Source organism: Zosterops lateralis, assembly GCF_965231275.1.
Source record: "Zosterops lateralis genome assembly, chromosome: 4".
NCBI lineage: Eukaryota > Metazoa > Chordata > Aves > Passeriformes > Zosteropidae > Zosterops > Zosterops lateralis.
In genome coordinates, this window is record NC_139765.1 from 4643709 (window position 1) to 4670083 (window position 26375).

At 47.4% G+C, this 26375-nt stretch overlaps 1 protein-coding gene across 2 annotated transcripts in view; it reads right to left on the reverse strand.

Annotated features, from left to right (window-relative positions):
• The window catches only part of ARHGEF5 (Rho guanine nucleotide exchange factor 5), a 32866-nt gene extending 7718 nt beyond the window's left edge, over window positions 1-25148 (reverse strand). Inside the window, exons 1-6 of one of the 2 annotated variants that reach the window (XM_083859322.1) lie at window positions 24748-25148; window positions 3874-7393; window positions 2426-2507; window positions 1987-2051; window positions 1447-1706; window positions 417-577 (exon numbers count right to left, since the gene is read on the reverse strand). In XM_083859322.1, coding sequence (XP_083715448.1) covers window positions 417-577; window positions 1447-1706; window positions 1987-2051; window positions 2426-2507; window positions 3874-7393; window positions 24748-24810 — 4151 coding nt within the window. In that variant the 5' untranslated portion in view covers window positions 24811-25148. Of the gene's footprint in view, window positions 1-416; window positions 578-1446; window positions 1707-1986; window positions 2052-2425; window positions 2508-3873; window positions 7397-24747 lie in introns of both variants that reach the window. The other variant, XM_083859321.1, reaches the window with a different exon arrangement.
• Between the last annotated feature and the right edge of the window lie 1227 nt (window positions 25149-26375).

Consider the following 26375-nt stretch of genomic DNA (forward strand, 5'->3'; position numbering starts at 1 on the left):
TCTGCCTTGAACAGCGAACATGCAGATGAGGAGTGAGAAATATTCCTTGTAATTCTCTGGGGGAACGGTTTCTCTCTCCTGACCCCCCTGGAGTCCCTTACCATATAGATTGACCCTTCCTTTCCTGACCTCACTGGCTGTGGTCCAGCTATCTTTTTCCTGAGCAAGGGGCTATATAACACCTCACTCTTCCTTGCTCTCTCTCTCTTTCCCCCCTGGAATCTCGAAGAATAAACGCACAGAACAAAGGTCCCAGGAAAGAGCCTCTTCTGGTATCTTTTATCTTGTTTCCCTCCAAAGCCTTCTAATAACTGAGCCAGCTAAATCCCCTGGAGGTGGGCAGGGGGCTATTATACAGCTCCTGATGGAAGCACCACATGCCTGTCAGACCTGGAAGCAACAGGGCCACGTCTCACCTGGCGCTGACATCGCGCACGTCGGAGAGGCGGGAAAAGAGCCACTGGCGCTCCTGGTTGGTGAGCATGGCCTGGAGCTCTGCTGAGCGCTGGAAGTGATCCACTGCCACGTTCAAACTGCGCAGGTAGGAAGCCTCAGATATTATCAACTCAAACTTGGCCTTGGGAGGGAAAACATCAGCATCAATACGCTGCACAAGGCTGTGAGGAATATTACGGAGAGGAGATGGGGCAAAGAAGGAAAAGCTCCCAGCACACAGGGAGTGTGTAATTACAGAGGAGAGGCTTTAGAATGAAGGGCAAGCATGCTATTATAGACTTTCTTTAAAAAACAGACTTGTGGCATGACTTAAAAATAGCTACTTGCTCTCATTTTACTTTTTATTCCCCCTCAACACCACTTTCACAAGGATCTCCATTTTCCAAGCTCCCATGAAGTCCAGCATCTGTACCACACACATTTTTCTCCTTCATGTTTCCATGCTGTTGTTTTCAACTCTTTCTCTGGGTCCTCCTGTCTACTTCTCAGATCCTCTCATTTTCCTTACCCAATTTCTCTGTACCATTGTGCTGAATCCATACATCTCCCTGTCTCCTCTCAGCCCTGCAGCTCACACAGATCAATTTGCTAAACTCATATTTTACCACAGAAAATACAATTTACTGTGGTCTTATCAGCATCTCTCACAAGCTTATGTGTAGGAGTATGCTGCAAGTCTCCTACTTTTATACACCCTTTTGCAGAGCATACTCAAAACTCCTTATCTTGTTCCCAATTTTCTCCGTGTTTGTTTTCTTAGAGTTATTGATACGGTGCAGACTCTGTCCTTCAGCACTGCTTTTCTCTAAAATTCAGCACCTCAGCATTGCTCTATTTCACACCCCATGCTGCTTCCAGGGGTAGAAGTGACCTCTGCCTCAACCACCTGCATTCCCACATCACAGTTTTTGCTCTCTGCTTTAACCCCTCTTCCAGAGACTCTTTCTTGACTACAGAGCACCCATTTAATGTGTCACATCTGTCCCTTACCTCTTGCAGCCTCTGCTCCTCACGGGACATGTTGAGCAGTATTCTGCTGCCCCGTATCATGGGGATGTCCTGCCAGAGGGATGCATTAGATGAGACTGACAGACGTTGCAAATATGAGTCCTGGGGAGACAGCACTTTCCTCCGTAGCCTCGGGGAACTCGGGAAACTTGACTCTAAATCCTCTGGATAATCCACTCTCTTCTGGCTTTGGATGGCCTTGTTCAGAACCACATCACTGTACTCCTGATACAGCAATCTTGCTGTGAAGAAAGACACATACATTTATCTTTTCTGTAGTACCAACTCTCCCTCTGCTTCAACCTGGAGAAAACTCTGGCCTGGATTGGGACAGGCAAATTCAGGCAAAGCTCCCCATCTGCCCAAGTGTACTGCAGGATTCCAGCTGCTTTCCCTGCTCTCTAACACTACATCCTCATAACCACCATGTGGCAGGAGTCCCTCTCCTTTGTGCTCACTGCAAGGGTGAGAGATGCAGGCAGAGAGGGAACTGCCACAGCACCCCAGGCAGGAGGTACTTACAGGAGTTGATAAGTTTGGAGTGTCGGCGCTTGAAGTTCTCTGTTGTGTCTGCAGGTTTCTTCTCTCTGCCAGGGAATAAGGATTATCAAAACACAGAGTGAACCAAGGGCACAGCACCAGAGATGGCTTATCCAAACCTTAGAAACTGCTCTGTCACAACAGGGACATCTCTTTTTTCCAACAAACTCAAGCTCCACAAGCTTTACTTGACACAAAGAGCAAAGTTTGGCTTAATGGAAAGGCTGTCCTGAAGGCACAGAAATACCCTACTCTGTTGCAGTGGGGTCATCTTCAAGAGAGCACAGACTGAAACACAGGCCCAGGGCATTTAGTTAAAGTTTTCCACTCCTTCTCATCATCTTTGGTAACTCAGAAACAATAGAGGTGTCTGTGCTGCACAAGGATTGGGGAAAATTCTAAGGGTCTTTGAGAGACTCACCGCATTATAACTGTTTCTGAGCTGACTGGTGGTTCCCTGTGTGCCTTGTGAGCTTCCTCCTCTGAAGGAACAGAAGAAACCTCTGTGTAGAAGACAATTGGAAAGTAAACACATCAGTCCATTTTTAGACTTTATCTACAATCCAAATGATACACAGATACCACTTACCTATACCTCACCTAAGTGGCAGTCTTGAGTTGGAGAACAAGTGCCCTCGTGACACTTATTTCTGGGTCAGAAACATTCTAGTTTCAAAAATCCTCGACATTACTTACACTTTACATCTGTTAGCTACATTTAATTTTCACACAAAGAAAAAGGCTGACATTTGAGGCAGAGACAGTAACTCTAAGAGCTTCCCTCTCCAGTTATGCAAGCAAAGACTCTGCCTGTGTGTCCTGTTTGGTGCTGTCCTTACACTTTCAGCTATCAAGGCCAGGCATCAGGAGATCAGTGGAGCCAAAGTGTAAAAATGGAGAAATCCTTTTGGTTTGTGAGGGATTTAATCAAATAAGGTGTGAAGAAATTCTAAATCTGAAATAACTGGAAGCAGAAAAAGGTAGAAAGCCCAAAGACTGAGCTGCAGTTATGGGTAAGGGGAAAGACAGTACTATTGCCTTGAATATTTTGAAATTTGGAATCAAGAAATTACAGGTCAAACATATGAACAGATCTTGATTCAAGTTCTGCCAAACCTTTTACACCCCTCCACGTACCCCTCCTTCTCCTCTCTGCCAAAAATCCAGCATGTTTCAAAGCTTAAAAATAGACTAAAGTAAGAGCCAAAAGAAGCAATTATTTAAAGTTCATGTTAGATATAGTAAAGAACAGACATACATCCTGACAGCAAGTACTGCTGAATGAGCTGCATTAGAGAAAACGCATGTTTTCCACTTGTGACATCAGTGATTTGACTTCTGTGCAAGCTGGGACCTTGGGTTTAACAAATTTGCATTCTTATCTGTACTCTCAAATCCTGAGCTCACAGGAAAATCATCTTCTTTAGAAGGTCAAGTAGGAACCTAAAAGTGCCAGTTGCAAAATAAGGGGAGGCAGCAAATAAACAACCGATAAGAGATGTGGGCTACTGAGGGTGTGTGCATGGCTCTTCCTAACTGCCTCAGGGATGCATGAAATAAATTTATTGTTGCAGGTATTAGTGTGGAATTGGGGGACTGAGCCCCAGTGTGCATCCCTAATCAAGGAAACAAGCAGGATAACCATGGCAAAAGAGAGGAAGGAGGGGACAGCTGAAAAGGGAAGCTTGGGGCAGGATAGGAGGGGGCTATAGGGCTGGAGCAAGGAGTATCACCAGAAAGGCACAAGATGGCAAGCTCTCAGCTCTCATGCCTCTCCATCACATTGTCTATTTAATTTAACCCTACTTCTTGCTAACTGTGCTAAGTTGGAGGGGAGAAGGAGGAAGGGAAATGGAAGAGTGGACTCACGCTGCAAGATGTCTGGTGGTACTGACATCCTCTTCAGGCCCTGACGGTGCCAGTCCTTGGTTTTGACTCTGCTTTTAGGTGGGTTTTCTTGATTGGCTGCTGGCTCCTGCACAGCTACCCCAACCTTTTTTTTGTCTGGCCAGCTTGATGATTTTTCCAAAGGTGCATGTTTGGCCGTTCCTTCTTTTGGCTGGCGTTCTCCTCCTTCCAGCCTTTGCCTGACCCTCCTCTCACCTTCTGTTTTTTCTGTGACTGCCAGTGGAGCCTGGATGTTCTTTGTGTCCACACCAAAGCTGCCTGTGGGCTGCTCCCATCGCAGCTCCTCGTCCTGGCAGGTTGTCCTGGTGGTTGGTGGTGACGGAGGGCTGAGCCGCAGGAAGTGCATTGGATTGGTGAATGCCAGCATTGGAAGGTGCTGTGCAGAGTCTCTGCTCCTGGAGTCTGTTATCAGGCCTTCCAACGAGGGCCAAGAATGGTGGTCAGGTGAGGATTTCCCACTCTCTATATCCACGTGGGGATCTGCTGTTTCAGGGCTGGTGTCAGAGCAGCCAACCAACATTTCGTTTCCAAGGGCTGAAAAACTTTTGGTCAGCAAACTGACCCCTGAGTCATCAGAAGTCTCTGTATCGTGGGGACCTGAGTCACCCAGATCCCACTCCCCACTCACTGGAACAAGGTCATCTCTCTCTGCTAGACTTTCTCCATCAGAAGGAGAGGCCACGGAGTTGGAATCAGTGGCAGTCCGAAGAGGATGGCTTGGGGCAGGGTGAATGGCTCCCAGCTTACCCTCATCCATCCCACAGCTGAGGGGGGGCCTGGAGCGTGGCCCAGGAGCCACTGGCTGGTAACCTTGAGGGGCTGGAGGAGAAACAAGGTGATTTGCATGGAGTGCAGGGGCCTGAGCTTGACTGGGCCTTTGGACGTGGGAAGGAGGATGAGGAAGCTGTTTGGCATCAGGCTCAGACACCAGAGGTAGGTTTGAGTGGGACACAGGGGACAGAGGTTGTCCTTGCTGGTTCACAGCAAGGACTGTGTCATCTTCAGAGGTCCAAGTCAGGATGCTCAGGACACTGGAAATTCTGGATCCAGGCTCTTTTTGGTATAAACTGCAGTCAGGCTCATCAAATAAAGGCACTTGTGCTTTATGATCCACATTTGCTCCCATTTCTTTTCCTTGGATAATGGCACTTTTTTGGGGAGAGTTTTGCTGAATTGTCTCTGAGTGGCTCAGGGGAGTGGAAGTCCTTTCTGGTGTTTGGGATGCTTCCAGAGGTCCTGCAATACTAGCCACAGACCTCCTGTCCCCAGGAAAGCTCCCTTGTAAAGGAAGGGAGCTTGTGTAGGTTACAGGGAGAGAAGATGGGTCACTAAGGTCCTCATGAAAGCCTTCCTCAGAAGTAAGGAGTTCATGGGAAGTCTTGGCCTCCCCTGCATCTGTCCTTACAACAGCAGTTTCTGCTGGTGTTGGGTCCCACCCTCGTGCAGGAGCAGCTTGGTTAGGTGACTTCCCTGCAGAGTCTGGCAGCTCCTTCAGGCTGGTGCCAGGACAGGTCACAGGGGCTATTCTGGCACCTTCCTGCTCTGGAACAGACACTGATGCTGCTGAGGTGAGCTCTGAGGGGGAAGCTGGAATGAAGTCCCAAAGCTCAGCTTTTCCTGTAACGGGATGCAGATCCATGGGATCAGGTGGCTCCAAGTTGCTGGTACCAGAGGAAGGGTGTGCTGGAACAAGAGCCTCTGGGTTCTCTGCACTAAAAGGTGCTGTCACCCCTCCACAGAGTGATGCATGTCTTTTATCAAACTTCTGGACAGCTTTCCCATGACCACCAGTGTGCTCATTTTCCCTGCTTAGTCGTGTCTTATCATCCCAGTGAGCTTCTCCAATATCCTGACCACCTATGGAAAAGCTGCCAGAGTCCTCCAGGTCTTCTGCCTGGTCAGAGACATAGCACATGTGTGGAGTTTCCCCCTCTGGGTTCAGGTTGTTTGAGGACAGAGGGCTGACAGCAGGTGGCTGACATCCAGAACCTGCTTTTGTGCCATGAGCTTTCAGCAGCACGTCCTCATCAGGATGCTGCTCCACAGAGACAGGTTCCCCAGGAGGAAATGCTGATCCTGTTTGCTCAGACAAGGAAGCATATTCCAAACCACACGCATCCACATTATGCCTGTGAACAGGAGGTATCTCTGACCCAAAAGCTGACAGAGCCTCTAGTTTGAGCTCTTCCCCCAGTCTGAGCTCTTCCCTCTGCAGTTGTTCCTGCTCGTTTTGTTCCTTGTTTTTCTGATCTTTGAGCTCCAAAGGTTTGCCTTCTTCCGGCAGATTCTGCTCTTTGCACTCTTCCTCCCCCTCTTCTTGCTGAAGTTCAGATGCTGCCTCCTCCCAAGCTGGCTCCTTATGCTGTGAAGCCTTCACTTCCTCTGTCCTTTTAGCAGTACTCTTTCCTTGGAAAGCACTCTCTGCTGAAGGGGGAGGTCTGCACTCAGTTTTTCTGTGATCATCTTCTAGATGAAGGCATTTGGAAGCAGATGAGTTCTCTTTAGGAACCATTCCCTGGTCTTTGACCATGCTGGTATTCCCTGTTTCACCTGCTGAGGTGTTTCCTCCTGCTTGTAGTGAACTCGTTTGGCTGTCACGTGTTAAGGCGGAAGACAACTGATGGGAAGAGGAAGATTCTGTGTTCTCTTTCAAACCCTGGGCTGCTCTTAAGCTTTCCTGAACATCTTCAGAAGTGTAAGGTTTAGCTGTGTCTTCTACTGCTCCCTCTGAGGTAGGCTGCTCATCAGATGCTGGTGCCAACTTTTTGGTGCTTTGCTCCTGCTCTGCACCAGCACTGACCTCCTGCAAAGAATCCTCGGACACGTTATCCAGAAAGGGTTCAGCCTTATAATGCCCTTCTGAAACAGTTTTACAGACCAAAAAGCACTTAGGTGCCTCTCTCTGAGAGGAAATGGCAACAGCCAAAGGGGATTTCGTTTGCTGGGCCTGAGGGTCTGAGCCATGAAAAGCCAGTTCTGCTTGGCACTGAGTAAACTCAGTGCTGAGGTTCACAGCCTGCAGGATGGGGCTGCCAGGGGCTGGCTCATCCTGGTCTCTGCTGTGAGAGGAAGTGTCCTGGTTGCTTTCCAGGTCAACCAGTTCCAATTGAGTAAGTTTCAGAGAATAATCCAGTCCAGCCTCCTCTAAAAGCATTTCTGCTTCCAGTTCTGAGAGTCCTTTTTGAGGCTCTGTATGCCCTCGGCCTTGTTCCAGTCCTGCTGGCACTTTTTGCATAGAGTTAGAGGGTCTGCCCAGCATCTCTGCTGCTTTCCCTGGGGCAGCAAGGCAGTCCTTGGGCGTGCTGAGCTCTGCTTCTTCTGCAGAGTTAGATGGGCTTGTGCTCATTTCAGCTGCTGTGTGAGTGGCATGATGCTCTCCTTCCACGGCTGAAGAATCCCAGGCTTCCCCAGTGATGCTGCTGGCTCCTGGGGGAGTGGTACCTCCCTCACTGGTTTCTTCAGACTCCATCAGTGACACATCCTGCTGAAGAAAAAAGCATTTTTCTGTTACTACTTCGCAATGATACGATGGCTCTAATTCACTGCTTCTACTGAAGCTGATAAAAACCAAAAACAAAACCAACACCACATGCCTAGTGGATGATAAGAGCTGGGAAACAAACACAGAACAGGCAAACACCAGATGTAAACTTGAAGTATGAGAGTAACACCAAAACAAACCCAGTGGTGTCCTTTTAGTTTCACATGCAAATGCATGTGAAAGTGACTTTGGTTGAAGAGCAGAGGTGCTGAGCTCTCTGCAATGGCCACAGGGCAACTTATGAAAGTGGTGGCTATGGCTGGTTATCTCAGACCCAAAAGGGGGTACCAGAAGGCATCCAGAGAACAAAAAAAATTTCAAAAATCTCCACTGATTTTCATGGAGCATGGTGGACAAATACTCCTGGCCTCTTCTAGCTGAGTTTAAAAGTTCTGTCTGACTTTCGCCTGCTCTTTTGAGCTGATGGCTCTCTTTACAGATCTCTGTGTAGGTCTGGACCTCATTGCAAATGACTGCAGAAATTAATTAACAAGACATAGGAACATAAGAATTTGATTAACAGGTAACCAGGACATGACACAAGACATGAGATATTTGAAGGCTGTAAACCACATGGGTTGAGAGGAGTAGCTCTGTTGTGTGTGGACTAATCTACAGACTATGAAGAGAAACTGTGTCATCATTTAGTCTACTCTTTTAGGGAAGGGGAAAAGAAAAAAAAAAAAAAAAAAAAGCCATCTCAGGATTGTTGGACAGTTTCCCAAAGGATATAGTGGAATTTCCCATCCACTATTGCATTTGAAGTTCAGACATGACAAAGCACTAGGGAAAGCACATTTGGGATATGTCTGTGAAAAGGACGGAAGAATCTGATTCACCACTTTTATCGCTCCGGCTTCTACCACGACCCAAAATTCCTACCTGGAAAAAACCTGAGAAAGAGACAAACCGTTGTGTCTCCCTCTCTTTTCTTCTACAGTGATTTCCTTGTGCTTGAGCAGCTCTACAGTCACAAGTACCAACCTCTCATCCCACACAGAAAGTAAAAGCAATAAGGGCATAATTACACCTGAACTAATTGTCCCAGTTAGCTCCATGGCTAGGGCACGCCTGGCCTGAGAGCTGGTTTAGCTTCTCTTTTCCCTTACGTCAAGTGAAACAAAACACCTGCTCTGAAGGCAAGGAGTGCATGCTCTGGAGACAGAACTGAAGCATTTTATACACCTTCATAGCATGGGTATTGTCACCATAGAATCATAGAATGGTTTGCTTTGGAAGGGGCATCAAAGATCATCCAGTTCCAATCCCCCGCCATGGGCAGGGGCACCTCCCACTCAACCAGGCTGCTCAGAGCCACTGAGCAAAACGTGGCCTTGGACACTTCCAGGGATGGGACAGTCACACCTTCTGTGGGCAACCTGTGACAGTGCCTTGCCACCCTCATATTAAAGGATTTCTTCCCAATATCAAATCTAAATCTCTCCTTGTTTGGTTTAAAACATATCCCCCTTGTCCTATGACTACCAGCCCATGTAAAAAGTAGTTCTCCCTATTTCTGTACACCCCTTTTACGTACTAGAAGGCTGAAATTATGTCTCCCTGGAGCCTTGCCTTCCTCCAGGCTGAACAACCCCAATTCTAAAAAAATGAGGAAAATAATTGAGTTAGCTAATTGAGTTAATTCATCCATTAACTACTTCCTGTGTACTTTTTCTCATGTAATCTTTAATTTTTGTTTATAGTGAAAAGACAGTCTTTCTTACAAAACCAAGGGTTTTCAGCAATTTGGATTTTCCCTCCCAAGCAGTGAGTAGTTGTAATAGCTGTAATTTTAACAACCAGTTTGTTTCAAAGGGATAAGTCCATTCAGGGAGTTCCCACGGGGTTTCCACCAGGTCTTGCTGCTGTCAGCTGCTACTAAACTGTCTTTTCAAAGGTTCCACATCAGGTCACTCTTGTGCTGCACTGCTCTTGGCTCTCCTGGCTATTCCCACCTGCATCTCCTCAGCTCCAGGCCTAGAAGAGTAATACTTCAAAAATAGGCTCAGTTTTCAAAAACAGGCTCCCCAGGAGCAGAGAGACTATTTAGGGAGACACAAGGTTTACTATTACTAAAGGTAGGATGGCTCATAAAGATCTGAATAGTAAGGTGCTCAAACTCAAGCCGACACTTTGTCAGGGGAAGAACTCTTCTTGCTCACAGATGTACACAGCACTGAATTTCCTCTTATTAAGCTCAAAATCCCAGCTTCCATTTCCATGGCTCTGTTGCAAGGGATCTGGACAGGCAAAAGGACGAGTTTAAAGCTGCATTTGGAGCAGTTCCACGATGATACTGGGAGGCAGGGTAGAGGGAGGTGCACAGCACATCAACACTGGGAGCTGCCAAGTGAGATTTGTCTCATCATATTACTGCCAGGTGTTTTGCACACCTCAGGGAGAGCGAGAGAGGAGCTCTGGGAAGTGAGGCAGGAGAAGGAGCAAGCAAACCTTCTGCAGAGAGACAGAAGGGGAGGACTTTTGCATCTCACCAGGGAAGCTGTTAACCTCCCAGTTGAAGGCTGGGTGCACCAGAGTAGAAGACACGTCTGCAATAAGGATTTCATGGAGATGGAAGAGGAAATAATAAAACAAGACTGACAGCACCCATAGTTCTTTGCATGCAGAGCAGCTATGTACAAGAGCCCAGTAATTAAGCCCCAGAGGAGAGTGCCTGTGGAGCACTGCCATGTTTAACTCCCAGTGCAGGTCTGCTCCATCAGAGGAGGGCCCAGGAGATCCCCAGGACCTCAGCTACCAAAGCAAACTTTCAATTAGGATTTTCACAGGGCAAATAACATGACAGAGCAGCACACAGGACCTATCTAGCATCTTCCAATAGACAGGATATGCAAACTCACAAAGAAAACTCACTGTTTCCCCTTTTAAGGCTTACTGATCTTTCACATCTCTCATTGCATCAGATGATGAGCTGACCATCACTCCCTCATATGCTCTGTCTGTGGAACAAGGTAAACTGATGTTCCCTGTTGAGATAAAGCCACTCATGCTCTTCTCCCAAGAGGGCCTGGAAACACCAGACTTCAGCTCCCACGCATCCAGCTTTTAGGTGATTCTGGGTGCACAGAACCCCTCCAAGCTGGAACAGTGAGAGGAAGCAGCTGGCCACACGCCAGCATGAAAACAAAGGGGTGATGCCTAGTCCTGCTGCAGTCACAGGCACAAAATCTGAGAGGAGAGTGAAGGAGGTGGCCTAGTGAGCAGAAAACGACAGCAGTGAAAGCACATCAATATCATATTGAGGGCCCAATCCATCCACAGCTTTCCCAGATTACAAATGGCAACATGAATGTCGTACTTCCTTCCACTGTGGGTTAATTCACCTGGATGGAGATGACAAACACTTCTGCTTTTAAATAGAAAGTACCTCACCTTCCCTCCCCCACTCCTCCAACAAACAAGAAAGGAGTGAAAACAAGTGCTATCAAGCACAGACAAGCCCTTCAGCTAGCCAGGAAGCAAGGCTACACACAAGTGGAACCCTGAAATCTTCCTCCTCCAAAAGCGGGGAGAGACGGAGCTCTCTGCCTGCCACCCCTGCCTTCTCTGCGTGGTGCTGGGTGCCACCCTCAGCCCCCATCCTGCTCCCCAGCCTCGGGCCATGGGGCAGCCCACACACCCAGGCTGCTGCAAACACGCTCCCAGCAGAGAAAGTCCTGCCCTGTGACGTGGGGATGGAGCTCCTGGCAGTGAGAGGAGAAAGCCGTTCATGACAATGTTTGAGCAGCATGGGAGATAATAATTTTTCTTATTTCCCCAAGTAGTCCCTAGTTTGGGTTTATCCTCGCTGGAGCAGCCACAGCCTGGTGTAGAAATGCCAAAGCTCAGGCAGGAGAGAGTTTCGTGTTTGGTTCTAATACCCGCCTAAAAAACAACAAGGCTGCCCTGAGCCTTTTCCTGCTATCTCATCTTGGTTTAATCAACTTGGTCACACAGTTCAGGCACACTTTACAAGGAGATGAAAGAGGGGAAATTTAGGTTAGATATTAGGAAGGAATTCTTTCCTGTGAGGGTGGTCAGGCCCTGGCACAGGTTGCCCAGAGAAGCTGTGGCTGCCCCATCCCTGGCAGTGTCCAAAGCCAGGTTGGATGGGGCTCTGAGCAACCTGGGATAGTGGAAGGTGTCCCTGCCCACAGCAGATGGGTTTGGGACTAGGTGATCTTTAAGGTCACTTCCAACCCCTTAACATTCTATGATTTGAATCAGCTCAGATCCAGCCTTTCTCCTTACAAAATCCAGAGCTCCATGTGCAGGACAGCACCATCTCTTCCAGGAAGCCACACACTGGACTTCAGTTTGGTGAGACACCCAGGAAACCGAACACAAAGCCTGCCCTGCCACAAGCCTCAATTTTTATATTTCCTCAGCTAGTCCTGCCATGCTTGGGCTGGCTTCTTCAGCTGCATGTCCCTCCACATGAGAGATTCCCACTGCACATATTCCCCTGCAAAAGAAACAGACTTCACACACCACCCCAGGCTGCTCTATCGCTGTACAACCCATCCAGGGAGGTGAAGGAGGAGGGGTCAAAACTCTTGAGTTCAGGAAGAGATAACACAGGGTGCTAGAGATAAGAAGGAAGGAGGGAAATAATGTCACGTGGAGTCAGCTTTGAGGGCATGGAGAGCAGAAGGAGCTTGCTGAAGGAAAGGACTTGGAGAGAAAGAAAAATTATCTAAAAAAACAAACTAATGTGGGGTCTACTGCTGTGCTACACAGTGCTGGTAATGTTCTGGCAACCAGGAGTTGCTTCAGGAGTTTTAGGCAGGGGAAAACAAAGCAAAGCTACCAATAGCACCTGATCTCCTGAAAATACATCTGAGCTGCTATTGAAGCTTGAGAAACACAGGTGAGACCTCCCAGTCACACCAGTGCAGAGAGTTTGCCTGAGTTTTAACATACCCAGTCACAGCTTTCACTCGTCATAGGCACACTCAAGATACACTGAACCTATTAATTATCTAATGACTCACTAACTAAGGGAAAAAAAAAAAAAAAAGGAGGATGCTTTTCCATATTTTCTTACACTGGTTTCTATTTAAGTAGATTATAATACTTAATGCTAAAAAAAAACAAGTGTCAGAGAAACATAATTTTGGGTTGAACACAATTTCATCTTGGAAATTGGCATGGAACATGTGGCAAACAGCAAGTGAAAAACGTGGCTTGGATTGTACATTGCACTTCCCAGAGATGCAATAAAAGTGATTCACTCTTAAGATAAAATAGGGTCACCTGTAATGCAAAAAAAACCCAGTTCACTCTAAGCAGAGGTTAAGTTTATATTCATAAAAGTAAGAGGTAAGCCTTGATATTCTGCAGTCTTCTATTATGAGAATAAACAAGAATAGTGAGTGATTCTCACTGCTAGAGAGCTCAGTAGAAAGATAATTGACACTATCTGGTGAACAGCAGAATTCCCACAGTGGAAGTAATTGAGTCACTGCAAATTGCTCAGTGCAATTTCTCTCTGCAAACTCTGGGGATGGAGACACAACTGACAGAAACATATGGAGCACAGAAGGAGGCAAGAACTTCCCAAATTACTTTCCCCATGACATTTTATGCAGAGGTGGTTGCTAGCAGCATGCTGTACACATTCCTAGATGGCATGTCTGCCATGAACCCCAGGAGTTCCCAGCTCCTCTTTGAGCAGGATGATTCAGGACCTTCATGGGACAGATTCTCCAGTTGGCAGCAGAAATCTGAGAGTTTCTCACTACGCTACAGAGCCAGAATCCCACACTGCTGTTTTTGAGTCTCAGATTAAAGAAGGCTCATGTTTGCACCAAACCACTCTGACAGATGCAAATGCCCTTTAAGACATCAGAGGACTGGGAAACACACTTGAAAGCTTGGCCTTGCCCAACCTGCACAGTGGAACCATTTGTGAGCACAGCTGTTGTCACGTTACCTGTCCCCATCCTGAGCACAGTTAAGCTACAGGCAGATAAGGATGAACAATATTCAGCAAAATGAACTGGGACAGACTGTCCTGCCCTGCAGAGAGGGCCTCCAAAGTTATCCTGTCTGATGCAAACACATAACATAACCTCTTTCACAGCCAGATCAAGTTCTACCTGGTAAAACTGTCAGATTTCTGGTGAGCTGTCAAAGCCCCACAGAAGATAAAGCTGGAACATTTTAGCAGAGTGGGATGACTGACAAGCTAAACACTTATATATACCCAGACATAAATATACTGGCAAAATCCTGCTTTTGTATCAATAGGTAAAGCACATCCTATCCAACTAAAAAGAAAAACAACTAAAATAACCATAAAACTGTATTTGTATATTATTTGTTATCACAATCAAAAATACTTGGCACTACTGTAACAGTGATGGAGCTTTGTACTGAAAAGTGCAGCTAAAGAAAGAAAGAAAGAAAAAAAAAAATCCATCCAAAAGGGATGTAGGGATGTATGTGGGAAAAACAGGTTTTGGTACAAACCTCCCCTGACCCAGCTCAGGGAACAAAACATTTTTTCCTTGGAAATTTAACTGGTGTCCTTAGATTGAAGAAGCTGCCACGAGACAAGTTTGGTATTGGAAGCAAAAAGTATTAGATATAAATAAAATGTTATAAGAAATGTAAATGTGGGAAAGCACCAGCGGGGACCCCTTCCCTCTCCTTTGTGAAAAAATAGCTTCACACACCCAAAGCCACAGGAATTGTGTGGGTGCTGAATAGGAAGGTACTAATGTGAACACACAGAAAACTTGTTGTTACTCATGGTCTAAGGCTTGTATGGCCAACTGGCACAGGTTTATTGTGCACATCACAACATTTTCTGTTTCTCATACAGTCCCACTTCCTAGAATCGTGTGGTTCTGTGAGAGTTTTGGCTTACAATTAAGAAAAAATAGATGTTTGGCCTTTAATGGGTGTGGAAAAGGCCAGAAAAACTAAGTATGACTCAAAAATTAAATCTCGCTGTCTGGGTTTATCTTAATTTCTTAATCCTAAACTTTGATTTGTAACTAAAGAGAGGAAGGGCAACTCCCCTTTCCCTCTCTGCCTGATGCCTGTTTTTCAAAGGTTGGGACTCATGACAGTGCAGAATATTTAGGCCTGATGAAGTGAGTTACATGAGCTACCAGGAACTAAAAAAAACCAGCAGTGACACTGAGTTAACAAAGATGAGTAACCAAATTTATCAGGCTCAATTTAGGTATTAGCAGATATCCTGCAAAGTTCATTTGTTTATATTCCATTCCTTTAAAAAAATAAATAAAAATAGAGAATTTCTTCAAGTCCTTCTGCTGCTGACTGTACAAACTATCCAACACCACCTGGAATCTTAATAAATCCCAATTAAGACCTGACATGGAACCCTGAAAATCCAGCACACCTGAAATCCAGAGCAGACCAATTTACTATGCATCAGGTGGCTGCCAACATCTCCCTTGTGCCAATGCACACACATGACCATGTATGAGCCATCCCAGGGAGTTGCCAAGCCAAAAAAAAACCAACAAAAAAACAACAACCCAGGAGTGGTGTGATGTGAGCAGCCATAAAGGTGTGACATAAGAGAAAAGATAAGTAGGTAAAGGTAAATCTGACAGCTTCCTCCAGTAGTTGTATATGGAATCAGAGAATAGTTTGGGTTGAAGGGTCTTTAAAGCCCATTTCATTCCCATCCCCTGCCATTGGGCCATTGGGCAGGGACACCTTTACAAAAGGCAGTGTGAATGTTATATTTCCTTCCACTTTGGAAACAACCTTCCACCATCTCAGGATGCTCTCAGCCCCATCCAACCTGACACTTTCAGGGATGGGGCAACCACAGCTTCTCTGGGAAACCTGTGCCAGGGCCTCCCCACCCTCACAGGGAACAATTTCTTCCCAATATCCAACCTAACCCTGCTCTCTGTGTCAGTGTGAAGCCATTGCCCCTTGTCCTGTCACTCCAGGCCCTTGTCAAGAGTCTCTCTCCATCTTTCCTGTGGGTTCCCTTCAGGCACTGCAAGGCCACAATGAGGTCAGCCCAAAGCCTTCTCCTCTCCAGGCTGAACAATCCCAATTCCCTCAGCACATCCTCATAGCAGAAATCCTCCATCACTCAAAGCACCTGGACTGGCCCCAGCAGGTCCCTGTCCTGTGTGTGCTGGGACCCCAGAGCAGCTGTACAAGCCACACAAAAGGACAAGAACACAGGGCTGGGCAGCAAAGCAGGAGCAGGAAAGCAGAAACCTGGACTTAGCCCTGTGTTCTGGTGAAACCACACCCAGGACCCAGGGACCAGTCAGTCCCTGACGTTTCAGTGTAGGTGTCTCTCTGTGTGTGACTGCCAAGCACTGCACACACACAGCCAGGTGCTCTCCCTTGGCAGCCCACACACACCAGCAGCAGCAGCAGAGCAGGGAGGTTTTACACCCTCAGTCCTGGCCCTCAGCTAGGAACATGCCTGCTGCCCTCCCAGGTGAGAAGTGGACACTGGGGGAACCAGGATATTCTGACTGGATTTACACCCATTTCCACATGAGCCATTGTTTTTATGGTTTAATGTTCCCTTGTCTTGTTATTGCCACTGACTCTGCTGTTCTGGTGAACCCACAGGGAGCCTTCTCCTCGTGGGAAAAGGCTGGCTCTGAGGGGATGTTGCATGGAAGAGAGGTGAATTAGGAGACAGCCCCTGTGAACACCTCTGAAAAAAAGCACCAACACCTAGGAGATCCTAGGGAAATCCCTGGAAACCTCCTCAAACCATCTGCAAAGTCTAGCAGGGAAACACTCCAAAGGGCAGGGAAGGGGAAGACATTCTTGTGACCTTCTTTCAGATGAATCAGTGAAAAGTTCTATAAATCAAGGGTTTAAATGCTGCAACTGATACACATCAGTCTTAGAAAATGCTTTTCATACCCATCTTTACCAATTACTACTACCTTATTTCAAGGTTTATAGTAGTAAATACAGCCCATAGATGTTGTAGTTAAGATTTAGCATTAGTTCCTAATACTATCATTAACAAAGCATATTATAAAAATTAAGGAAAAAAAAAGATAGAGGCCTAAAGGTACAATCTTAAAAAAAATTAAGAAACAGCACGCACAGATGAATATTGATATTCTCTGTTTCAATATTATTTCCCCTTCTTTGTCAATGGGCAAAAATTACATCCACGTATTTCATGCTCAGTACACCTCCAAGAGTGGATTAATTTAAAACATTAATTTTATACCAGCTCAGAAATATCACCAACATTTCTTTGACGCATTAATTAAAATATTTTTCTCATTTTAATAATCAAGCAAATTTCAATGCATAAAGAACAACTAGAGATATTTTAATCCTTCCTCCCTCCATTTTCATTTTTCTGCATATGAATAAGGGGGCAGAGTCTGCTCTCCACCACCGCCCTTCCAGATTTTCTAAAACAGCATTCCTTGATGGCTTCATGACTCTTCAGATATTAGCTGAGCAATCAGGATCCCAAGATTGCCCTTTGGGAGTCTTTGAAGACATCAACTCTGACTCTTCTCGACTGGCCTACGGCTTCCTTTTCCTCAGCCCTGTGGCATGTGGCACCACCTCTCTCCTTCCCCTCCCAGGTCCCTCCTTATCAGATGGCAATGCTGAGGAGCAAAATAAAGCCTCAAATTCACCCCAAGCTCCTGACTTCAGAGTGGCAGTGAGAAATCAGAGGATGAGGCAACTTAACAGTGGCCAGTGAGTAACAGTGGAAAAACCGAGCCAATAAAATTTCCTTCACCTCTTTTATGGCACGGCCACAAAACGACAGCCCTGGCTGAGGAATGCAAAGTCCTCGCGTCCCCTGGCCTACACAGGCGTGCACAGCATATTCTAATTGGACTGGTGCACACCTTCCCATCCATGAGAGACTTCCCCTGGGAAGCCAAAGGCACCAGGCAAATGAAATCAGAGACTCGGCTCCTTCGCCCTTCCCATTACCTGCTTTGATCAGTGGGGTGTGAATAAACACCTCAATGTCCCATCTCTCTGCCAAGGTCAACCAGATGCAGCAGAGCTCCTCCAGTCACCTCAACAAGCTCATTGGATTTGGGATGGAGGAAAATGCTTTGTTTTGCTTAAAAAAAAAAAATTTAAAAAAAAAAATCACTGGATGTAACAGCAAAGGGTATGTATGGTGTGGTGTGATCACTGTAGCTTGGGAAAGAGCAATAGGGAGCCTGAAGGGGAAAGGGTTGGGATCGTCAGTGGACCATCCTTCTTGGAATCTTCTTCTCAAATACCTTCCTGTATGGAAAAGTTGGTCTAACCTCTGCCAGACAGATGCACCTGAAGAACCCAGTTTTCTGCACAGATCTTTGCTGCCTATTACTGAAGCACCTCACCTCTCCCATTTGTGCCAGCAAAGGTCCAATTACATCTATCCCCACAGCAGGACAGGCAGCATTGCTGCTTTTGATGCAAACATGGGGAATACCCCAGCATTGCAAACCTTTGGCTACTCTTGCACTTGGCCTAACAGAAGGTGGCCAAGATGCACCCAGCTGTTTTAAGTCTTGCCTTTCCTCACAGGTACAACTTATGAGCAGTTAAACATTGGTGCAGTCACTAGAAATTTCAAGCCAGTGGGGCCCACAAAGGATAGCTGTTATCACCAATAACATAATCCAGGCTGGAAGGGGAACACACATTAGGATACCAGGAGCTCTCCTTCCTTCAGTGTCCCACTGCAGCCATTCACTAAAAGGAGTCTCTACAGAAGACCTAGATTGTAACTGGTTTTGATGTATTTTTAGGGCAACCAAGAATGGTCCCATCCAGCAGAATTTCCAGTTCCTAATTCTAGCTGTTTGCAGCAGTTTCTGCCCATCTGAGGGTCACCTGTGCAGGTGGGGTAACAGTAACCCCTCCCACCTCACAGCCATACTCTGAGGATTAGGCAGGGAGTGGCTGCTCAGTGTACTGAATATGCAAAGGCCTGTTACAAACCCTGTATCTGATTGCAACCATAAGCAAAGTCTTATTTAAGCAATCCCTTCCCCAACAAAAATGTATCAGCTGCTCACTCTGTTCTTTCCTTCCGTGTCTTTTTGATATTTTCCTTTCGTGCTGTAAAGTTGTTTACTGCAAATAATACAGATTTTTCACACAACGTAGTGTACATATAGTTGTTTTGGCTCATTCTGGTATCACACTTGTACTGGAGGAGTCTCATTGCTCAGTCAGTGAAAGCACCACTCCCACATGTCAGATATTCACAGTTGTCTATTTCTCACTGTGCCCATATTCAGGGAAGACCCCTTCTCCAATTCTATCAATTTTATGAACCTGAGACATACAGCATCAGTTATTTCTTGCTCCCTCTAAACCCAAAACTGTATTTCTCTACCAAACCACAGTTTAAAGCCAAGCTGGTGTTTTTGCACATGCTTTGCTTGATACTCCTGTATGTGTCTCCCACATCAGTTAATACCTATTTTTGCCTTTCAGTGCACTTTGTTCACTCTTTTTATCAATCACAACAAAACCTTTTACAATGCCACCTTTTAAATTAAGCTTTCAAAGGCAACATTCTAGTAAAATGCAATTATAATACACTTCAGGGCAGATTTGCTTCCATGCTGCCTCGCTGAGTGAGATTTCTGATCATACCAGTTTTCACTGCACACGCAATGCAGCACATCTCACCTTTTTCTTGTTCTGGTCTCTTCTCAAGTCATTTTGCTATGACTGTCAGAGTCAGAATCAATCCACCTTTCCCCTTTTACACTCAGATGCTTATTTTCATGTCTGATATCACTGTTACCACACACTCAGCAACTGGACAGGCAAAAATGACACTGGTAGGGAATGAAGGAAGAAATGTCTGTGGTGAATCTGAGCAATTCAGCTGTCATGATTCTTTTAAACACACAAACACGATTTTTAGCTGCTTTTCACAGCCCTGACCCTCCCTTGTGACAGAGCACACACTAAAATGACATAACTTGCATGCCTGGCCTTGCTCTTCCAGGACAAGGCACATCTCATTGTTCCAGCATACCTGCAAATTGCTCATTTTCCTCTCTCTGAGATGGAACAGCTCAGTTTACTCATTGTGCAGGGGCAGGAAGACAAGGTCAGCTGTAGGAGTGATGTGAGAGGATGACTGCCTTCCCAGATGGCACCAAAACAAGCAGTGCTCACCCTGTGCTAACAGAACACCTTACAGCCTCTGTTTCAGCCTTTCCCTGACAGAATATTCCCTTTTCCCAGCTGTGCCCAGGGATGAGAAGAGAGTGACATGTATTCCCTATACACATCACCAGTTATTAAGAAATTACTGGGTGACTTGAGGGGTAAACCCATCTCCCTCAATCACTTGCACATATATAAGAAAACATGCCACAACCCATAATTTGCTGTGAAAATAGTGGGATAGTCCCACTTCCCTTTGCCTGCCACAGCATCTTCTCTCTGCCCCAGGGTTTGTCACAGCATAGAGTCAGGACAGGGTTGTGTGTTGTACTGCAGCCTTGCCAGTGCTACCCGCCCTGCCCATCCTGAGATTCTGCTTTTCTGTACCTGGGACAAGCCCTTCTAGGAGAAAACACCCTGCCTAGGTGTTGGACATCAGTGTGGGTGCCTTCCAACTCAGGATATTCTACAGTCTTGTGGGGAGGGGTAGAGAAAGGTGAGAAAAGTGCATCATTCTCAAAGCACTCTAAGACCTACCAGCTCTGTTGCATCCAGACTCAAGCCTGAAATACCTTCATGTGCAAAGCAAGCCACAGAAAAAAGAGAACAAACAACAAGAAGAGTTACTTGAGCCATACCAAACCATCAGGACTGAATCCTCGCTGTTCTAAACACTGTGCACTGTTCTTGTCCTGAAGAGCAGGCAGCATGCACAGAACTTTTTCCCCTAAATCCAGCAACAGAATGGAAATAGACGCACTGCACCTTCACAACTTCACTAGCAGCCTGGCAGCCCTCACCTGTAAAACCAGACAATGATCTCGGAGCACCTCAGAAAGGAGAGTGACTCAAATGTTGCAGCTGGATTACATTTCATAGTTACCCTTGGATGCCTGCACTGTGGAATACCTACAGCAAAAATTCTGCATCTAAACTCAGGCTTAATCCAAGGATAAAGACACCTGATGCTACAGCATCAGAGCTTTGCTAGGTAGTGGTATGGCCTCTTTTCTTTTCCTGTGAAAGCTACATCTACTCTTTCCAAGTTTCCATGAGCCCCTCATCACAGACAGCAATCTGTAGTGAAGATTTAAGGGCCCAGGTAAGATTTAAGCTATTCAAACAATCTGTGTAGGCATTTTTGATCATTACACCTGTAAAGGTGAGTGTAAAGCATATATACCATATAACTTACACATCCTGATTTTTTGCAGCTGCCCAGAAAGATCACGGGTAAAGCATCTTCTATTCCTCCCAAGAGTGGCCTTTGTGTTAGTTTAACGCTGCTTTGTGCATCTATTTCTATTATCAAGTGAATATGCAAGTGTAGCCAAGGGAGCTACTTTGTGGCAGATGTGAACAGGGACCACTTGGAAGTAGTTACAGGTCTGCTTGTAACCCACACTCCTGTCCCCTGATCATCCCTGGGCTTCTGCAACCTGAACAAATCATGCCCTAACACGACCAGGATCCTAATCCCCTCCCCTGCCTCCAGAGGGGTGTATTTTGGATTCATAAACTCTACTGCTGGATTTGTTGATGAAGCAGGAGCTTTCCCTGCCCTCACCTCCTCCAGTCACACCCTGTGCAAGGCTGGGTCTGCTCAGCTCTGCTGTGCCCATGGAGGGGATCACCCAGCTCATGGATCCCACTGGGCACCACCCCAGCCTGGCCCAGGTAAGGATTTAGGAATTTCTGTGTATGATCAGCATTGGGAACCCCAGTGATTAATGACTCTGAGCACCAGCAAGGCCATGGGCAGTGAATCTCACACACTGAGTCCCTGCCTGCAGCTGGGTGTTCAAGCTGAGATCACCAAAAGTGTGTGACATTTGTTTTGGTGTCCAAATGTCAAACACTTCTCCATGAAACTGCAAATAGGATATGTTTTTAGGAAGGGAATTTATGGCCATCTCTGCTTTAATGCAGTATTCTCCCAGTAGCAGGTTCCTGTGCTTCCTCCCACCTCAGTTCCCTCTGTGTGCTATCCAATTACAGTTTCTTCTTCTTACACTCCTGCTCAACCTCTCCTAGCATCAGAACACCCTCTATTTTGTATACATTTACATATGTGTGTCTGTTTATCTATGTACATTTGTACACATGTCATGGTAATCACCTTCCCTCTTCTAAATTTTTCCCACTATCAAAACCAATAGCCCTCCCACTGACCTTGCACTGAACTTGTACCAAAGCCATGGGAATTTCTTCTTTGACTTCATTTTGCTTTTAATCCAAACCTGAGGTCAAAACAAAGCTCTGTTCCTCATCCTGCAGTGTTCTGCATGGGACTTGAAGGAATGGCATCTAAAATAATAGATGGGGAATGGATTTTGTCTCAGCAAACCAATTCTACTTGAAGGGCAAGAAAGCTGGAGTCACTTGTTAATGGAAGAGACAAGATTAATGAAGCTTTCCCAAAAGGGCACCCCACCTTGCTCAGCACTGAGAACTCATATCTAGAAAGCATGAATGCATTAACTTGGAACTTTTCTGCACCACTGAGCCCTTCATAGGTAGCAGCGTGTCACAGCCAAGGCTCAGACCTCCTTCTTCTTACATTAAATGCTCTTTCCCACACAACAAACTTCAACACACACTTCTTGACCAAAGACATAAAAGCAGCTGACCTAAACCCAGTCCTGGCTAAACCCAGTTAACCCAAGCCACACAACAGAGTTAACCTGTGCTACTGAGTAAATCAGGGCAGCTGCTCTCACATGTCAACTGCAAAAGGAAGATACACTGCCTTCTATGAAGATTTAAGGTAAGGTGTGCTTGTGACAACTCTTAGTTTCACTGACTCTTCACCTTGCCTAAAGCAGTTCCATCCTCTGCCCTTTCTCTTCTGGTGGTGGAGGTGCATGTGTGGTCTCACAACAAACCACAGCAGAGAACCAGCAGAGATGACAACAGCCAGGCACGACGGCTTCTTTCAACAGCAGTGCCAGCTGAGAGGATTTGTGCAACCACACAGCCTGTTTATCCAAGCACAGAAATGCAGGAACTAAATATGGGATTCCCTCTGGCATCCAGTCCTGCTGTTGGAAGAGGTGGTCCCTCACCACGTTTCTCAGGCCTGGTGTCACACTAGACTTCATCAGCAATGTCTCTGGCCAACAAGGGAGGCTAATCCAACTTCCACACTTTTTATCTTTAGGGAAGGGGGTTAATATTCAGTTGGAGCAGTGACTGGACTGATCTGAGGCCATTTGGTCACCAGAGCTGATCCTAGGGAAGCAGCAGGAGCTTGCAGTCAGGACTGGATGAGGACTGGATGGTGCCTTCAGCAGCAGCTTCTTGTCCTGCTGGGCTGCTCATCATGTGAAGCCCAGCTCTAAGCAACACCAGTTATTCAATCACAGTTCCTGGGAAAGCCCTGCCTGCACACAGACACCATGCCAGGCACTCTCCACCACTGCTCTAACCCACACTGATCACCCAGACTGCAGCTCCACGGCTGCCTCTTCCCAGGAGGAAGAGCTCAACAGGGCCAACAGCATAGGCTTGCAGTACAACAGGCCATTTTTTATCTGGAAAGTGTCATCCTGGCAGCAACAGGCTCTGTCACCCAGCATGAAAACTTGTAGCAAGGCTTTGTGGTTAGAAGCCAGGCTGGACAGATGGAGATAAGAAATTAGCGAGGGTAATCAGCCATTGGAATAATTTACCTGGGGAACCAGTGCAGCCTTATCACTTGATATCTTGAAATCAAGACTGGGTACTTTTCTAGTAGAATTTTGGATTCAATGAAGTGATAACCAGCTGGGAATGTAAATACCTGCCAGGGGTCAGGGGAAGGTATCTGTACCCAGCTGGCTGATGCTCTGAACATCAGCTGTGTGATTACCTCAGGAAAGAGGGAAATAACATCTCTGTGCAGCCCAAGTGCCAAAACAATAGAGCACAACTGCATTTGCACTTAAGTCACTTCTGAGTGCTTCATTAAAAGATTCAGCAGGAGTTCAGTGAGGAGCTGCAAAGCGGAAAGGAATTGCAAAACTTCCGAGGCATGACTACTGAAATAAACTAGCTGTGGATAATTTAGCCAAACAGTAACTAAGCAAACAACATGAACAACTGGAAAGATACCAGATGACAGAAAGCACAGTAAACTCTTAGAATCAAACATCCTAGGAAAAAAATGTGATTCCAATTAAGAATTAGAAATCCCTTGCGGGCTGTTCCTTAAATTTTGCCTGGGATAACTGTGGAGAGTGAATGTAATGCGAAGACAAACTGATTAAATAAAACAGCCCACTTTAAACAGGACTCCAAAGTAGATTACACTAAAAAGGGGGAAAAAAACAAAGAAAAAAACCCATCGAAAGCTATTTAATAATTTGGCTCTTTCCTGCTGGAAGGCACATGAAATAAGTGAACCATAAGAAAGGATAAGATTCAACAGAACAAGCACAAGAACATCCATCTAAAGTTAGTACGATGAAATGAAAAAAAAAAAAAACCAAAAAAAAAAAAAACCAAAAAAAAAAAAAAAAAAAAAAAAAAACAAACAAACAAAACAAAACCCAAAAACTGGCCTATGGAACAGACTCTTACCATTAAAACCTATCAGGATGCACTTCCCAGAAGAAGTATTTGTGTCTCATTATTTCAGAGAGCAGGAGCATCAACCTCAAGCCCAGTCGCCTGCTGTCACCAACCACTGGACCACACAGCCCCACTGAGATTTACCCAGACCAGGCAGGACAGGACAAATGCCACCCTCAACCACCACCTGGCAACACCAGGCTCTGCCAAAACAGAAGCCATCTGAGCTCTTCCTACCATTACCAAAAACTAAGAACTCAGATTTGTTACAACTTCAAGTCTGATTATGGATGCCTCCTCCTCCTCCTCCTCCTCACCCAATTCAGGAGCAGTTCTGCAATCTGGGTCACCCATACATTATTATTCCTCCAACTCAAGCCGCCTCCCTCCAGTGCAACCCTTTTAAAAGGACTCTGCCCTTATCCAAGCCATCTCCAAGTCATTTAGGTTATGAGAAACTCCAAAACACCGAGGAATCAGGTCACAAAACTTCCCAACAACACATTACACATGCAGCTTGGTCCAGGAGAATCCAAACACGGGCAATCCATATGCAGAAAGTGAAAACAAATAAGCTGAGCTCAGATCTCTGACCCCACAATTCCTACCGGGTTTGATGCAGCCTTAGCCAATATCTGGGAATGAAGGAAGCATCGAGCAAGGACAAACATGGGTGCTGGGAGGACGATGGGTGAGGTGGGAGCCGTGGGAGCTCGGAATGCCCCCCCGGGCAGGTTGGTTGGGGCGCTGCCTTTGCCATCGGAGCCGCTGCGGGCAGGAGGCAGGAAAGGGAGATCTCGCCTTTTCTCGTCCCCTCTCTGCCTTCTTCCCTCGGTGACAGGCCACGGAAAAGTCACGAGGCGAGGAGGAAAACAAGGAGGTGTCCAGAGTTCACCCCCGGCCCGCAGCTCCCGGCGGGAGCCGAAAACCCGGCGGAAAACACCGTGGGATCTCGGCGCTGCGTGGGAGGCACCATTTCTGCGGGGAAGAGCCTCCTGCTGCTGCTGCTGCTGCTGTTGCTGCTGCTTGGCAGCCGAGCCTGGGAGCGGGGCCTGCTGCGGGCCCTCCCCGGTGCCGGCGGGGGAGCGGGATGGGATGGGACGGGATGGACGGGATGGGATGGGATGGGCGCTGCCGTCGGGGCGCGGAGCCCCCGCCCGGGGATGCGGCCCCCCGGCACCGCCCCGCCCTAGGAGGATCCGACCCAAGCCCCCCTTGCCGCCCCTTCGAGGGGCACCGGGGCCGCCCCGAGCCCGCGGAGCTCCGCGCCCCGATGGCGCCCGCCCCGGGCCCGCCGCCGCGGGAGGAGCTGAGCGACGCTCTTCTCTCCTTCTTCTTCTTCTTCTTCCCCGGAGATCCCTCCTCCCGTCCCCCTCGGGTCTTAAAATGGTGGGTCGGCCGCTCTCCCTCCCCTTCCTTCTCCCCCTTGTGCTGTCCCTCCCTTCCCCCCCATGCCCGGTCGCTCCCCATTCCCGAATCCCTCCCGGGACAGCCGCCCCTCTGTCCATCCGGCCCAGCCCGCGCTCCCTCCGCGGGGATCCGGCGCCAGGCCCGGGAATACGGCAACGGCCATCCCGGGAAAGGCGGCAACGCCTCTCTCTCTCTTTCTCTCCCGGGAATCCGGCAACGCCGCCCCCGGCGGCCGCCCTTACCTGCGCCGGGCTCACATGGCGGGGCCGGGGCCAGCGCTGCCCCCCCCGGCGCCCCCGGGCCGCCGCCGCCGCCGCCCTGCGCGGGGCCGCAGGTATGTCATCAGTGCCGAGCGCGGCTCCAGGTGAGCCGGGCACACCTACAGGAAGGCAGGCGGGCCGCCCTGATTGGCGTGCGGGGCCGGCGGCCGCGCTCCGCTCCGACGGCGGGGAAGGGCAGGGCAGGGCAGGGCAGGGCGGCAGAGGGGCTGCTCCTGCACCGCTCCTGGCCCCAGCACGGCCACTGCCCCCCAGCACGGCCGAGCGAAAAATATTTCCCTTAATTTATTTTTTTCTAATTTTATTTTATTTTATTTTTAATTCGGTAATAGGAATATGGGTGAAGGTCCTCCTAGAAGGAAAGCCAACACGAAGTCGCTCGCTTTGTTCAGTTTGTTCAGTTTGTTCAGCCTGGAGAAGACTTGAGGTCAGAGCTCACAGCAGTTCTGCAGTTTCCTCACCAGGGAATGAGGAGGAGGAGGAGGGGCAGGCTCTCATCTCTGCTCTCTGTGGCCAGGGACAGGACACCAGGGAATGGCTGGAGCTGC